The sequence below is a fragment of the Grampus griseus genome, assembly GCF_964374135.1.
Source record: "Grampus griseus genome assembly, chromosome: 21".
NCBI lineage: Eukaryota > Metazoa > Chordata > Mammalia > Artiodactyla > Delphinidae > Grampus > Grampus griseus.
Window position 1 is genome coordinate 29,219,279 of NC_139015.1, and position 15,538 is coordinate 29,234,816.

General features: G+C 49.9%; 1 protein-coding gene across 1 annotated transcript; it reads right to left on the reverse strand.

Annotated features, from left to right (window-relative positions):
- Nucleotides 1-4,328: 4,328 nt before the first annotated feature.
- Nucleotides 4,329-9,127, reverse strand: GOT1L1 (glutamic-oxaloacetic transaminase 1 like 1; the record flags this gene model as incomplete). The annotated part of the gene is made up of 10 exons (XM_082680409.1): nt 4,329-4,480; nt 4,742-4,884; nt 5,363-5,528; nt 6,013-6,163; nt 6,257-6,349; nt 6,560-6,669; nt 6,928-7,039; nt 7,777-7,958; nt 8,834-9,011; nt 9,110-9,127. The coding sequence occupies 10 exons, from the start codon at nt 9,125-9,127 to the stop codon at nt 4,329-4,331; spliced, it is 1,305 nt and encodes a 434-aa protein (XP_082536535.1).
- Between the last annotated feature and the right edge of the window lie 6,411 nt (nt 9,128-15,538).

Consider the following 15,538-nt stretch of genomic DNA (forward strand, 5'->3'; position numbering starts at 1 on the left):
GGGAGGATTCAGGGAACAAAGATCACACTTAGATGCCAACCCTCTACCCTGACAGATTGGGGCTGCTGCAAGTAGCACAGATTTCTGCAGAACTGCCCTGTCCAGGAGGCGTATTCTGGTTCTAATGTTCTATGGAGCAAGGAGGCGATTAGTTAATAAAAACGCTATCACAGGGACTTCCCTGGTGGCGCAGTGGTTAAGAATCTGCCTGCCAATGCAGGGGACACGGGTTCGATCCCTGTTCGGGGAAGATCCCACATACCACGGAGCAACTAAAGCCCGTGCACCACAACTACGGAGCCCACGTGCCACAACTACTAAAGCCCGTGCACCTAGAGCCCGTGCTTGGCGACAAGAGAAGCCACTGCAATGAGAAGCCCACGCACGGGCACGAAAAGTAGCCCCCGCCCACCTCAACTAGAGAAAGCCCGCAGCAACAAGGACCCAATGCAGCCAAAAATAAATAAATAAATTTATTTTTAAAAAGATGCTACCACAAATATTTGTGGTATTTTTATGTGCCCACTTGACAAGACGAATATGTTCCTTGTGCTATTTTACATTAAACTGGCAAAGTCAGAGAATAAAGCAAAATAAATACAAAGTGCAGCAAGAAGCATAAAGGAAACAAGAAGGAAAGGAAATAAAATATATTTGTGGGGGAAGGGAGACCTTACTTTGTAGGATGGTTACATACAAGTCTTTGGCGGGGGCGTGGGCGACATTTAAGCTGAGATCTGCGACCCACACCATGAGAAAGAACTGACCTTGCAAAAAGCAGAGAGGGCGTTACTGGGCAGGAGAGACTGTGCAAAGGCCCTGAGACTGGAAGACCTGTTTATATTGGAGGAACTGGAAGAAGACCGGTGTGGCTGGAGTGTGGTGAGCAAGCGAGAGAAGGGCGCTTAACTTCCAAATCACGGTGCGGAGTGAGCGTCCCTGTCACAAGTCCACGGGAGAGGCGTAGGCGAGCACAAGAATTTGGCTTCCCCGGGGAAGACCCTAGAGCCCGGGCAGGAGTGGAATCGCGAGCGAAAGTGAAGGCCTGCTGGGGGCGCTCAGGAGCAGTTCCGAGTCCATCCTCCACCACGGCCCCTACCCCGCATCCCACAGCGGGTCAGCCCTCCAGGCCTTGTCCAGGGACCAGAGCCCCAGCCTTAGACCAGGGACTCAGGCCGACTCCTAGGTAAAGAACGCCTTTCTCCCACCTCTGGGTTCCCCTCTACCCGCTGGCCGGTGCTTGGCCAGGTGACCTCGCCGCCCGCGGTCGGATGCTCGGCCCCGGGTACTGCCCGGCTCTGCTAGGTCCGCTCCGTCCGGGAGGCTGCGCGCTTGCCCCACCGTGGAACCCCATTCTCGACTTTCCTCAGCTCGAGTTGGGCGTCCTCCCAACCCTGGGCCCCCCAACACGCGCGCGCGCGCGCGCGCACACACACACACACACACACACACACACACACACACACACGCACGGGATTTGGAGCTGAGCCTGGGGCCATCTCTGCCTGCGGACAACGGGGTTTCCTGGAAGATGCGCCCAGGGCCCAGGCTTCTCCTTGTGCGTCTGCAGCCACTTGCCGACCAGGGAAAATCGGAACAAACTCGCAAATTTTCTTTTACTACGAGGTCTTGCTGGGACCCACAGCCGATGGAAAAGGGGAGAAGGCAGCCCCAGAAAGCTCAGTGCGTGCACTACAAACTGCTGGGCTTGGCGCCCGCATCTGTGAGCAGAAACACGGGGACGCCCGTCCCCGGGATCCTCTGGAACCCTCTGGAATCCCAGCTTGCCCAGGCTTGGATAACCTTGGAGTCGTGGGCCACCGACAGAGGCGGATTCACTTGAAGACCAAGATCCAATTAAATATATATATATTTATATATTGGACCAATATATATTTATATATTGGTATATTAATTGGACCAAGATAATATATATATTAAAAAATTAAAAAGAGGTGATCAAGGCAGAAACTAGTTTCAAGGAAGTCTTAAATGAACATCAAAGAGATGTAAAACGGAGACCTGAAGCCAACTAGCAACAAAGGGTGAAAAGATATTCTCTCCTCAAATCCTGCTGGGATTCTGGGCTGGGGGTACCAAAAGCCCGCATATTTCATATAAGCTAGTAGGAGAGGTCACAGGCAGTTCCAAGCTTTGCTTGTTCAAGGCTTTCTTATCTACATAAACTGAAAGTCACTAGAATTATTTTATTAGGCTCAGGAGGTTGGAGAGAACCTGGCTGAATAAATTCTATCCTCATGCTTTGAGAATGGTTACAAATGCTACCCACTGAGGGTTCCTCTAGAGATCTTCTGACATTAAGGCTAGAAGCCCTTAGAATCTGGGGACAAGAGACTCTTCAGAAGACCTGAAATAAGAATCTTCACCTGTGGGTAAACACAGGAACTTAAGATAAATTCATCTCTAAGCATCAGGAAACCAAAGGAGATGGCCTCATTTGCTCCATGAGCTTGCCTGCAATCCTTCTCAATTATGAGACCCGTAGACAGAACCTCTGCTTCCTCTCATAAGAACTACAATTTATGGAAAAGGTATTATTTATTTTCCAGGAAGGAGCCGCCAGCCTTGATAGACAGGTTTGAGTATCTTAAGCCCAACCCCATGAGGCTGCTCACTTGTCTGCACTCCCTGTAAGAACAATCCTCAGGGAGTGCAAGGAAGCTGAGAACGGACTTGCCTAAATCCTTGTGCTATATGCAGCTCTGGGACTTCCCTGGTGGTCCAGTGGTTGAGAATCCGTCTTGCAATGCAGGGGACACTGGTTCGATCCCTGATGGCGGAACAAAGATCCCACATGCGGTGGGACAATCAACTAGAGAGCCCGCGTGCCACAGCTAAGACCCGATGCAGCCGGAAAAAAAAAAAAAAAAATGCAGCTCTGCACCTAATTTAATGTGTGTTTCAGGAGTCCCCAAGGTTCAATGATTCATTAGAAGGACTCACAGGACCCAGTAAATCTGTTACATTCATGGTTACAGTTTATTACAGTGAAAGGACAGGACTGAAATCAGCAAAGGAAAAAGGCAGATAGGGTGGAGTGCAGGAGATACCAAGCACGAGCTTCCAGTTTCCTGTCCCGTTGTCCTGTTCCAGTTGCACAGACAGTGCTCAATTTTCCCAGCACCAGTGTGTGACAACGTGTGTGAGGTGTTGCCAACGAGGCACACCAAGATTTTGATATCCAAAGTTTTTATTAGGAGTTAATCACATGGGCATGCAGTGCCTGCATAACTCACCTTAACTACCCAGTCTCCAGCCCCTAGACATCAAACTGACACAGCATGACCCAAGGGTTCCATCATACAAACCACTTTTGTCAGGCAGGAAACTCCAAGGGCTCAGACTTCATTTCCCAGTAACTGGTCAAGGGTCAGTCCTGAAGCCCCTTGGAATGTATAGAGTTTGGGCAACAAAGTCCTGCTGTGTTAACATTTTCCTGAAACTTACTTAGCACTTATTACATGCCACCTTTTATGATTAACTTCTTTTTTACCAAGTGAGTTGTATTTCCCCAGCTGGGGTGGAGGACATCATAAGAGCAGCAACAGTGTCTTATACCTTTTAGTATCCTGGGGGCTTGCAGAGTTCCATGTATTAACAGACACCCAATAGTCACTTCTGTTTCATGTGATTAAGGCTCATCTTCCAACTAGACTATAAACTTCCAGAGAAAAAGAACTGGACTGTGCCTGTTTTTTGCATACCTTTTGATGCCCAGATGTTATGGTCTGAATGTTTGTGTCTCCTCAACATGCATATGTTGGAAGCTAATCACCAATGTGATGGTATTGGGATGTCATTAGGTCATGAACGTGGAGCCCTCATGGATGGGATTAGTGCCCTTATGAAAGATGACTCAGAGATCCCTCACTCCTTCTACCATGTGAGGTTACAGGCAGAGGTGCTGTTTATGAACCAGGAGGTGGGCTTTCACTAGGCACTGACTCTGTTGGTGACTTAATCTGGGACTTCCCAGCTTCCAGAACTCTAAGAATCTTAACGAATTTCTGTTGTTTATAAGACACCCAGTCTATGATATTTTGTTATAGCAGACCAAATGCACTAAGACACCAGATCAGGCCCTTAACATGATAGATGCTCAACAAATATGAGATGGTCAATGAACGTAAACATTCCCTTTTTCTCTGGGTCTCTTTGCTGAGGCCAGACCAATGCTTCATCAATGGACGGAGAGAGAGACAGAGAGTGTTTTGCAGAGAAATGAATTGCAGCAATGAATAATCAGCACAGGATTTTTTTAGAGACCAAAGGTTTTATTCCAATCAGGAGTCATTTACTTTTGGAAGCTATTTCTCTGAGTCCTTTGTGAAGAGGACAGCCTCATTGACGCTCTCAGTGATGTAATCTATGTTGTAGGAATTGATACAGGTGAAGTTGATCCGCCCATTCTTGGGGATATAGATATGCTTTTTCTTGACCAAGTAGTCCACCTGTTGGGCTGGTGATGACCATAGGGTCTCAGATCCTGAGGTGGCCACCTCTAGCTCCCCTCTAGCCTAGGGTGAATTATGGAGGAGAGGGAGTGTCAGCCTTTCTGGGGATCCAGAAGCATCTTGAAAGCAGCTCTACCTTCCTCAGGAAAGGATCAAAATCTGGGGTGAAGCTAGGGACTGGTCACCTAGTCCATGAAGTTTATGCTCAAATACAAGCCCAAATACAAGGTGAGAAAGTGGGGAGCTGTCCCTTCCTAGACACTTACGGTTGAGTCCAAGATAGCCATGGGACCCCTTCTGCTCCGTGATGTGATCCCAGGAGCCTGGGGTTCCCAGGAGCCGGAGCTTCTCCTTCACTTTTTCCTTGGTCATCATGACGTTCTTTACAACCCCTTCCAGACTCTGTTTCCTGCCAAGGGAAAGACATCAGGAAATTAAGAGCATAAGGTCTCCCCGTGCTCTCAGCCTCCTCAGTGCCTTTCCCCTCTTCTCCCTTCAAAAGTGGTGGAGCCAGGCCTCCACCTGGGATGGTTATAAATGGGAGGGGGTTTCAGCCCATATTAATGTAAGCAAGGGAAGCAGACTCTCAGGCAGACTGCCAGAGTAGCAGGCCCTTGGTCCTTCCTCATCTCCTCCTGCAATCTGGGAATGTTCAAATAATTCAATAATAATTTGACCTGGGTCCAAAAAGCGCATCCTATTACCCACTGCCGCAGGCTGGGCAACCCTCAGCATAGCCGCTGCCATTGGTACACAGGGGCTCCTCAGTAAAGAGTAAAGAGGCAATGTGGGCAGGAAGAGAGGCAGCCACTGCATCCTGTGAGTCAGCAAGTCTGTGGGTATCCAGAGGCTCCGCCCACCCGTCCTGCCCCACCCCTCCCCCTTACCATTCTCCCTGCATAGCCGGGTTACAGAGGACAGAGGTGATAATGCGAGCACCCGTGGTAGGAGGGTTTAGCCACAGGGCCCGCGCGAAGTCCGTCAGCTGCGAGAGGACGCACAGCAGGAGCTCGTTACTGAGTGCCACCACCACGAGGATCCCCACTCCTTCGTCTGCAGCATTGGGACAGACAGCCTGTCTCAGTGCCCCCTCTGCCATTCCCCGGCCGTGCACGCAGTCTCTGCCCCTTGCCTTGCAGAAGAAAGGGCTGGACCGCGGGGCTCACCACCCAGCCCCACCAACTTGGCATCCATGCCCCGGGAAGCTGCCACAGGCTCCTCTTGCAGGAAAAAGTAGCCACAGGTAAGAGCCTTAAAGGTGGAAGGGACTTGAAAGATCACTAACTCCCACCCCTCGTCTTATAGTGGAGGAAACAGAAGCCCGAGAGGCGTGAGATGGCTCAGCTAGAGTCAGTTTTAGCAGCTGAGCTGAGACCATACCACAGAACCTGACTGGTAGCTCAGTGCCCTTCCCTTCTGCCGCCGGTGCCCTCTCTGGAGGCCTGGGTTCTCTCCAGAGGGTAGGAGATGTCAAACGCGTCGCTCGTGCCCAGGGTGGGGCACCACCAGGCCTTCCCTTCTCCTGCCCACGTCATACCATAAATACCAAAATTCTTGGACAGAGACTGGCTGCAGAAGAACTCAAAGCCTCGAGACACAAAGTATTGTAAGAATCTAGCATCTTCTTCCAGGTCACCTGTCGTTAAACCTTGATAGGGAATGTCAAAAAATGGAAAGATCTGCTTGCTCTGTAGGAGAAAGGAGAATGAGAAAAGGAAGGGACTGATGGAGGTGCGGCAGGTGGTGAGAGGGAGGGGAGCCAGGCGGGAGGGTGGGCTCACCTTCATGAGGACCATCAACTGTGTCCACTGACCCTGTGTCAGCTTGCAGCTGCCGATGTTCCCAATCACGAAGATACAGCCATGCGGGGCCTGCTGCAGGTAGAGACTGTCTCGTCAGGCGCTTCCTTGACCACGTAGGTCGTGGCAACGCGACATTGGGAGGAGACGTGGTCCTCCATGTTGGTCCTACTAAAGGGCTACGAATCCAAGCCTAGAAAAGGCCTTGATGATCGAAGGGGGCGGGAAAGGAAAGGGAAACTGTGAATCAAGTCTCGGGGGGTGCTTCTGAGCGAGCACATCTACCTCCACCACATCGAGGAGCATGCTGGGGTCCAAGCACAGCCGTGCGGAGTCCCAGAAGATGTGTTCATAAACTGTAAAGCCCATGTCCTGGAAGACGCGTCCATGCGGTTCTGTGGGGAGACATCCCCCACCAGCTGGTACGCGGCAGGTGGAAAGATGGAAGCAGCCACACCAGAGAGTGAGCCTGAGGGGGAGGGTCAGTGGCCGAAGGCAGGACAGTAACAGGAGAGGGACAAGCATACCTTGGCTCGTCCACCATGTTTCTTATGACAGAGGGTGCAGAGGACAACAGTGGAGATTGCAAATGGGGTAGGAATCAGGAACACAGAACGGGGGTCTGCTGTCGCCCCCACTTGCCTAACACTCACCTTTGTGAGAAGAAATGATGTAAACTACTTGAGAATCCCGATGCCAAGTTTTGAGGAACTGGGCCCCCAGCTGGAAAGCACCGCTGTCACCTACAGTGTGCACGCCCCCTGCCTGCCAGCAAACCAGAAACAGGAGTAGCACCTGCAGGCACTGATGTTTCCCAGAAAAAGCTGGGGAAGGAGGGTCACTTCCTCATGGAGGTCAAAGCAACATGCTCCAACACATACGCCTCCATTGACTCATTCAACCAGATTTACTGAGCACCTACTATGTGCCAGACACTGTAGTAGGCACTTGGGATGCATAAGGGAACAAAAAGAACACCCTCCACCCCCGTGGTGCTCACATCCATACCAGGCACGGGCAGCCTTTTTCTACAAAGGGCCAAGTAGTCAATGTTTTAGGCTTTCAGGCTGTATAACTACTCAAGTCTGCCTTTATAGCAGAAGACAGCTCTGGACAAGGCAAGCAAATGATCGTGGCCATGCTCCAATAACATTTTCTGGACACTGAAATTTGAATTTCATATAATTTTCATGTGTCCCAAAATATTACCCCTCTTTGATTGTCAACCATTAAAAAAAAATAAAAAAAGAGTGATGGTGATACCAGCCCCACTTCAGATTCAGATCATCCCCTTCTTAAAAGAGCTTGCACATAATCACGTGGGCTGGTGCGAGAGCCCTGGTTTGGGGTCCTGGCTCTGCCCTCCAGTGACCAAGCTGGGGGACTCTTTGAGCCTCAAGGGGCCCGTCCAAAGTCTCTTTCAGGTTTATGATTGTACATCCCCTATCCCCGATCTCCGCTCCTTGTGTCTCGGTGAGTAAGGAAAGGGCCCTGCTTCTCACCCTGTTCTCCATAATGACTTGGCTGTCCTTTCCAAAGAGGAGGTTCAAGGAGGCCTGGATGAATGATTTCATGCCCATCACTGGCGTGTACTCATAGGTCAGGGAGGGATCCTGGGCGATCTGCATTCGGGTCTTGCGCACGACAGAGGACACCCAGGGTTGGCCTTGGCTGGTCATGCAGACTGTGAGGGTAAGGGAAGAGGGGGCCCTTTTTTTTGCGGCACGCGGGCCTCTCACTGTTGTGGCCTCTCCTGTTGCAGAGTGCAGGCTCCAGACGCGCAGGCTCAGCGACCATGGCTCACGGGCCCAGCCGCTCCGTGGCACATGGGATCTTCCCGGACCGGGGCATGAACCCACGTCCCCTGCATCGGCAGGCGGACTCTCAACCACTGCGCCACCAGGGAAGCCCGAAGAGGGGGCTCTTAATGCCCACCTCAGCATCTGCGAGTTTGGGCTCTTCAGAAAGCCCACAGATCTGTCCTGCCTCTCTTGGGGCTTTGGGAAGTCATCTAGGAAAAGACAACTTTCCTTTTCTTTTTCCCCTTTTATCAAAACAATGTGTTGTGAGTGAATGTATCTAATTTTCATCTTTTTAAAAAAGGCAACAGAAACCTATGCCATTTAAAGGGCAAAAATGATAGACAACGTGAGAGTTGTAGGTACATGAGACTGAACAAAGGTGACACTGACTTTCACCATAACAAGGGCTGGCTGCATCCCTGAACAGTCCATTTTAGGAGCCATTCTCAGTACAGGAGCGGAGGAGGGAGGGGGTGGAATGAAGAGGCTGAAGAAAGTACAGTGTCCACGCAGGCCCCAAGCGTAGAGCTGGGGGAGAGGATACAGCTCTCATCAAATCCCGGGAAACCCGCAGAGAAGGGCGGAGGGCACAGAATGACCCAGGAGGTTTTCTGCTCTTTTATTTACCCACTGGGCAATTCTGTTAACAGGAGCAGAGCTGTCTGTCTGGGGAGGCTTGGGCTCTCTCCCGATACGGCCCTCCTAGAGGCAATGATGGTAGACTAGGTCTCACACTCCAAAACTACGAGGCACCTACCTTTATAGGCCAGGAACACCTTGTTAGGGTGGTCATCTTGTTTGTAGGTCTTCAGCAAGCTGCCTTCTAGCTTCTGGGCTAGGGGCACATCCGTGAACACAGACATCGTTGAGGGAAAGTAGAGCCAAGACTGTGCTTCCGCTCCCGAAGGCTTCTGCTCTGCAGCGTTCCTCCAAGTCTGGACCCGACAGACAAGCCTCTTCCCAGAACCTTGGCAACTCCAACGCAGAGGCTCCGGTCAACTGGTCACCAGAGCAACAGAACCCCACCACTCACTGTCTCCGCAGTGGCCATCCTCCAGGGCTACGGGAATACTGCAAGACAACTGGGGAGAACCCTCTGAGAGAGGGGGCCGGGGGAGGGCGTAGGGAGGACTTGGAACTCCCAGGCACCTCTCCCTAACTCACTGGCTCCTCTCGTCACCTAATCCAAAATAACAAGTCAGCCCCTTAGAAGATGGGGCAATGCAGGCAGCCATGAGCCTGGTGAGGGCTCCTCCTGCAGATGGGAAAATCTCTGACCCAGCAGTAACGTGAATCGAGGGATACATTTTAAAAGCTTCTACTTTCATTTTGCTCAGGGCTCCAGATTTTTTTTTTTTAATAGAAAGAAATCACTGTTTTCTTCTACAGTTATTTTCATAAAGAGTCCTATGTTTAGAACAGTATAACTTGCAACTCTCTAAGCCAATCCTGTTTCTCTGTTATTTACAGACGAGACTTCTACATTTGCAAACTGTTTCAGTGGTGGCCGAGCAGCAAGTGTAGAAGGCAGAGACCAAAGGCAGAAAGCGTTGGCCTCTGCAGGGTCAGTCTTGCATTTTGCTTTCTTTTTTTTTCCAAATGACTTTGTGATCCTTGCAGACACTGTTGGTGTCTCACTCAAATACATTTTCCAGCCCTGTTGGTGGATAAGGCTTATCTTTCAGATCTACCTTCCAGATTGTCCTTGGCAACAGGAAACCACCTGGCAGGTTACACCCCCATCAGCATCACACTTACACCCCCAGGACTGCCTGATCCTGGCATACAAAAAGCCAGCCCTCTTGCCTTGGGGGATGCACGTGGCTCAATTTGCACTTCAGGGCCCATCCCCCAATCAGGCCAAGGCCCCATCCTTGCATGGCACCCTCCCCTTCACAATCGTGCTTCCCCCACTTCCTTACAGGTTCCTCCTACAGGGCACTCCCTCTGAAAATCACATGCCCCAAATCTCTGTCTCAGCCTGTGCTTCCAGGGAACCTGCCTTGAGACAATGATAGTGGAAGTTATCCTTATTATTGTAGAAAACTTTAAAACTTCAAAAAACAATAACAAAGAGCACCGATGTCCTACAGTCAATCCACAACCACAGTTAACATTTTGGTGTACACCCCTCTGGTTTCTTCTCTAAGATGTTTATATTTTAAGATGATGGTTATTGGGACTTCCCTGGTGGCGCAGTGGTTAAGAATCCGCCTACCAATGCAGGAAACACTGGTTCGATCCCTGGTCTGGGAAGATCCCACATGCTGTGGAGTAACTAAGCCCGTGCGCCACAACTACTGAGCCTGTGTTCTAGACTCCACGAGCCACAACTACTGAGCCTTTGTGCCACAACTACTGAAACCTGCACACCTAGAGCCTGTGCTCCGCAACAAGAGAAGCCCGCACACCACGAGGAAGAGTAGCCCCTGCTCGCCGCTACTACAGAAAGCCCGCGTGCAGCAACGAAGACCCAACGCAGCCAGAAAAAAAAAAAAGATTATGGAGATCAAAATTGCCGTGTCATTATTCATCATTCTTGTTTTCACTACACATTTCAGTTGTGACAATTTTAACATCTGTGCCAATGAGAACTTTTCATGCAGCAGGTAATAAAAAACCCAACCTAAACTACCTTGAGAAAGAGAAGGAATTTCTTGGCTCTATAACGGGGCAGCCCAGGGTACATCTGACCTCACTCATCGTTCAAGCCAGAGCGTAATGAGTCGTCAGGGCTCCAGCTCCCTTTCTGTGGTTCCCTTGGCTCTGCTCTTCCGGATGTTTCTGCTCTGTTCTCGGGCTGACTCTGGGCACGGGAGCAAATGCCAGTGTAGCACATGTGCAGAGGAAGCGCATCTGAGGAATTTACATTGCAGCTCTGTTTGCAAATAAACTAAATGCCAATTCCTGAAGGAATGTTTACATTAATAATGGGATATCCATATAACGGAATCCCATGCAGGTGTTAAAGGCAGCCCTACGTGTACAAATGTATACAAATATTCAAGATACATCATTAAGAACAAAGGACGTACAAATAGATAGCAAAGGGGGGAATATTTGGGGGGATATATCAATAAAAGATGCATTTGCATGTATATGCCTAGAAAATCTCTGGAAGGGTGCATGAGAAGCAGGTAACTGTGATCACCTCTGCAAACTGGAACAGGCTGGCTGGTGGACAAGGACAGAGAATAACCCTGACTTGCTTTCCACTGGACACCACGTTGCCCCTTGGAAATGTTAGACCACCTGCATATGATTTCTCATTTAAAAAGTGTTTATGGGCTTCCCTGGTGGCGCAGTGATTGAGAGTCCGCCTGCCGATGCAGGGGACACGGGTTCATGCCCCAGTCCGGGAAGATCCCACATGCCGCGGAGCGGCTGGGCCCATGAGCCATGGCCGCTGAGCCTGCGCGTCCGGAGCCTGTGCTCCGCAACGGGAAAGGCCACAACAGTGAGAGGCCCGCGTCCCGCAAAAAAAAAAAAAAAGTGTTTATGTTTTCAAACAATGGCTGCAGCCTTTCCAGACGTTACATCCTCACTATCCAGAAGAAGAGAAAGCGTCTCTTCTCTTGGCTCCTTGCAAGAACGAGGAAGCTTCCCTCCTCGAAGCCCCCGGCCTCCTTTCTCTGGCTGCAGTCGGTCACTGGCCCATCCCTGACCAAGGACGGGATACTCTGGTGCGTGTAAACCAGTCACCTAGAGCTGAGGGGGGGTGTTCATCCCTCCCAAACTGCACAGCTAAGAATGGACAGAAGCATTCCCAAAAGAGATGCCAGGTGTTCTCAGAAATGGGAGAGCGGAGAAGGGATGCTGGAAAGGCAGTCAGAGAGTGTTCGCTGAATCATCCATTCCCAAGGCTTAAGAACCACCATCTTTTTTTTTTTTTTTTTTAAATTTTGGCCACACGGGCTCTTCTAGTTGCAGCGCGGGCTTAGTTGCCCCACAGCGTGTGGGATCTTAGTTCCCCGGCCAGGGATCTAACTCACGTCCCCTGCGCTGGAAGGTGGATCCTTAACCACTGGACCACCAGGGAAGTCCCCAGGAACCACCATCTTTAATGGCTATTTTTATGTGTGTTGGCTTTGTGCTTCCAAACGTGTTAAACATCCACGGTCCCCACTGCTGTCTCAGCAGCAGAGGGAAGCTTCCTTTCTGGTCTACCCCAGGCTACGGAGAGTGACAGCATGTGGGGAGTAACGGAGGGGGCGGTTGGCTTGTGCCTGAGGCTCTGCCTGGAAGCTGATCAGCCAATAACTGGGGATGGAGTGTTTGTGGCCCCAAGTTCTGACCATTCCTGGGGTGTTCCCTAGAACACCAGCCCACGCTCTAGGGGCCCGGGCTTCAGAGTTGTGACACACGGGCTCAGTAGTTGTGGCTCGTGGGCTCTAGAGCACAGGCTCAGTAGTTGTGGTGCACGGGCTTAGTTGCTCCGCGGCATGTGGGATCTTCCTGAACCAGGGCTTGAACCCATGTTCTCTGCATTGGCAGGCAGATTCTTAGCCGCTGCACCAGTGGGGAAGTCCCACATACTTTGCTTCTAATAAACACTTGTATCTTTTATCTTTTTCACAATCTTGGTCTCTATGCTGAATTCTTTCTTCAAAGAAGACAAGGACTGAGGCCCTTCTTCCAGCTTTTCACTGCTGGAATCAATCTGTCAGACTTATTGTTGAGCTGCACCCACAGGCCTGCAAGGCATGGACTTGTCCAGTCTCAAGAGCCCAGAGTCAGCAACAGAGACATCAACGGTGTAAGGGATGAGAGGGACCTTACATGTCTGAAGCAAGGTCTTGGAGCGACACCCCGCTGTGTGTGGCAGACAGAAGGCAGGACAAGGCAGTAGTCTTCGCTCCCGGGGTAATAGAGAGATTACTAGTTATAGGGGACTTGACGTCAGGATGGCTCATCAGTTAACAGGGAAACCAGCAAAGGGATGCACCCCTCATGGCTCCTTTGGTAAACTATCATAGTTGAAATAGTTCTGATCTAAAGATTAGAACAATCACTAGCTAGGGCCAGGGTAAGTACATAGGCATTTACTGATTAGGCTCTATGATTAAGAGGGAAGGTCAGTCAGGAGAGTAGGGTGTAGGTGAAGCAGGGCCTGGCCCAGCAGGGGAGGTACAGAGAGCAAGAGAACAGCCATCTTGGGTGGCCTGACCATACACTTATATATCCGACTCCAGTTTCTTTCCTAACTTCCGACTTGGAAATCCAAGCCTACATAGTATCCCAATAAATCATTCATAGACGTTTCAAATTTACTGTATCTAAAAACTAACTCATAGTTTCATATCCTCCCATCATTTCTCCCCATTTTAGTAAGTGGCAAGTCCCTTCTGCCAGGTTCTCAGCCCAAAACTCTTGGTCTCATCCCGGACTTCTCTCTCTTTCTCTTACACCCTACCTCCAAGCCATCAGCAAACCCTGTCAGTTTTACTTTGTAACATATTTAGAATCTGTTCACTTTAAAGTTATTACTTATTGCTGGAAGGGATGGGTGAGTGGATGAGTGGAGGGTACAATCTGTGTTTGGATGGGCGACAGAGGGTACAGTCTGTGTGAAGGTACAAAGAAAAATTAGCTCTTTAGTGAATTTAAATGTCGTTTGGGGAATTCCCTGGTGGTCCAGTGGTAGGACTCTGCGCGTTCAATGCCGAGGGCCCGGGTTCAATCCCTGGTTGGGAAACGAAGATCCCATAGGCTGCGCAGTGTGGCCAAAAGCTAAAAATTAAGTGTGGTTGGAATAAAAGTGTATGGGGGAGAGGAGTGGTATGAAATCAGGTTAGGAGGGTAGGCACTTGTCCATCTAATGCCAGGCCCTTGTGTTAAGGGGTCTGAATCCTACCCCAAATGCTTCAGAAAATCACTGAATGATTTTGAGAAAAGGAATGACACAGATTTATACTTTAGAAAAATCCATCTGTGGGCTTGTGGGAGATGAACTGGAGGAAAGCCAGAGCTAGGCAAGAAGGCCCAGTGAAGACTACCTGAGTGAATTCTGTTAAGTGTTGAAGGCCTGAGATATGCTGTGGGTACCGGGTAAACTCACCAGATGTCCTCCATAAAAATACCAGGCACCACAGCAAGCCTGGAGGGAGATGTCAGTTCTGCAAAATATCTGCTTAATTTAAATAATATCTTATGTATCATTAATAATATTCACTTACTTTTGTCCAACTTTTCTACCTTTTTTTTTTTTTTTAAGAAATATCTTTTTCCTTACAACAACTTGCAAGAAATGTTAAAGGAAAGCAAAGCAAAGTTTTCAAAACTGTTTCATTCTCCGGGGCCAGAAGTGCAATACCAGAACGGGCCAAACGAGCTAGCCAGCAAGACTACCAAGGGGATGGGCATAGAGCTAGGGTTACGGAGAAAGGACTAGTTTGCTCTTAAAATGTGTTCTCCCCTCTGCGTCTTCACGTAGCGGTGATGTTTGCCACCAGCCTCATATGTTTCTCCTTCTCCTCAAATGGTAAGAATTTCTTCATTGGGAAAGCAGCTGCCTGTGGCCCTGGGAGAGTGTTCCGACGTCAGTTAGATTCAGACTTGGGCCCAAGGGGAGCCTGCAGAGGAAGGGCTCAGTCACATGATCCAGTGACAGGGAGAGAAAACAGAGAAGCCGTGGGTGGCACTGAGCTGATGCAAAGCTCTCCCGTGCCCAGCACTCTCTTCTCTGGGAAGAACTGACCCATCCACCCTTCCTTCTGGGAATACCAACAGCAGAAGCAATAAGACTTCATCTTGTTTCTTGCTGAAGAGGCTTTGGGAACTGTGTTTACTGTGTGTTATAAAGTGTGGTTCCTCACTAGCAACTCAGAAATGAAAAATGTAGTGCAATGAGTTCTTTAGCTCCTAATTTTCTCAAAAGGCTGGGGAGAAGGAATCATAGAATGACTGGTCATTCCCTCAGGAGTGAAGGACGGAGGCTGAGAGATGCTCTTTCTGGACCAGACAAGCAAGAGTTTCCCAGAGTCCTTTGGAGAAAAGCAGGCCATGGCAGATCATGGGACCTTCCTGAGCTTGGGGTCCCATTGTATTTCGGTTTCTGATAGGAAATCTTTGAAAACAGGACCAGAGAAGGACTGTTAGAAAGAGCAGCCTGGGACAGAATTGGGAAGTAAGTTTATATTTGTTTTTCTATTATTGGGCCACAGATTACCACAAAGCAGCTCAGAACAACACACATTCATTATTTCACTTTCCATGGGTCAGGAGCCTGGGTCTTCTGCTCAGGGTCTCACCAGGCTGCAATGACCGTGTTGGCCAGGGCTGCAGTCTCACCTGGAGCTCAGGGTCCTCTTTCAGGGTCACACGGAACCCATTTCCTTGCAGCTATAGAGCTCACCGTGGCTGGCTTCCTCAAGGCTAGTAGGTGCATTTCTCTTCTCTGCCCTCTGACCTTCTTTTAAAGGGCTCACCTGATTAAGTCAGGCCCACCTGAGGATGATCTCCC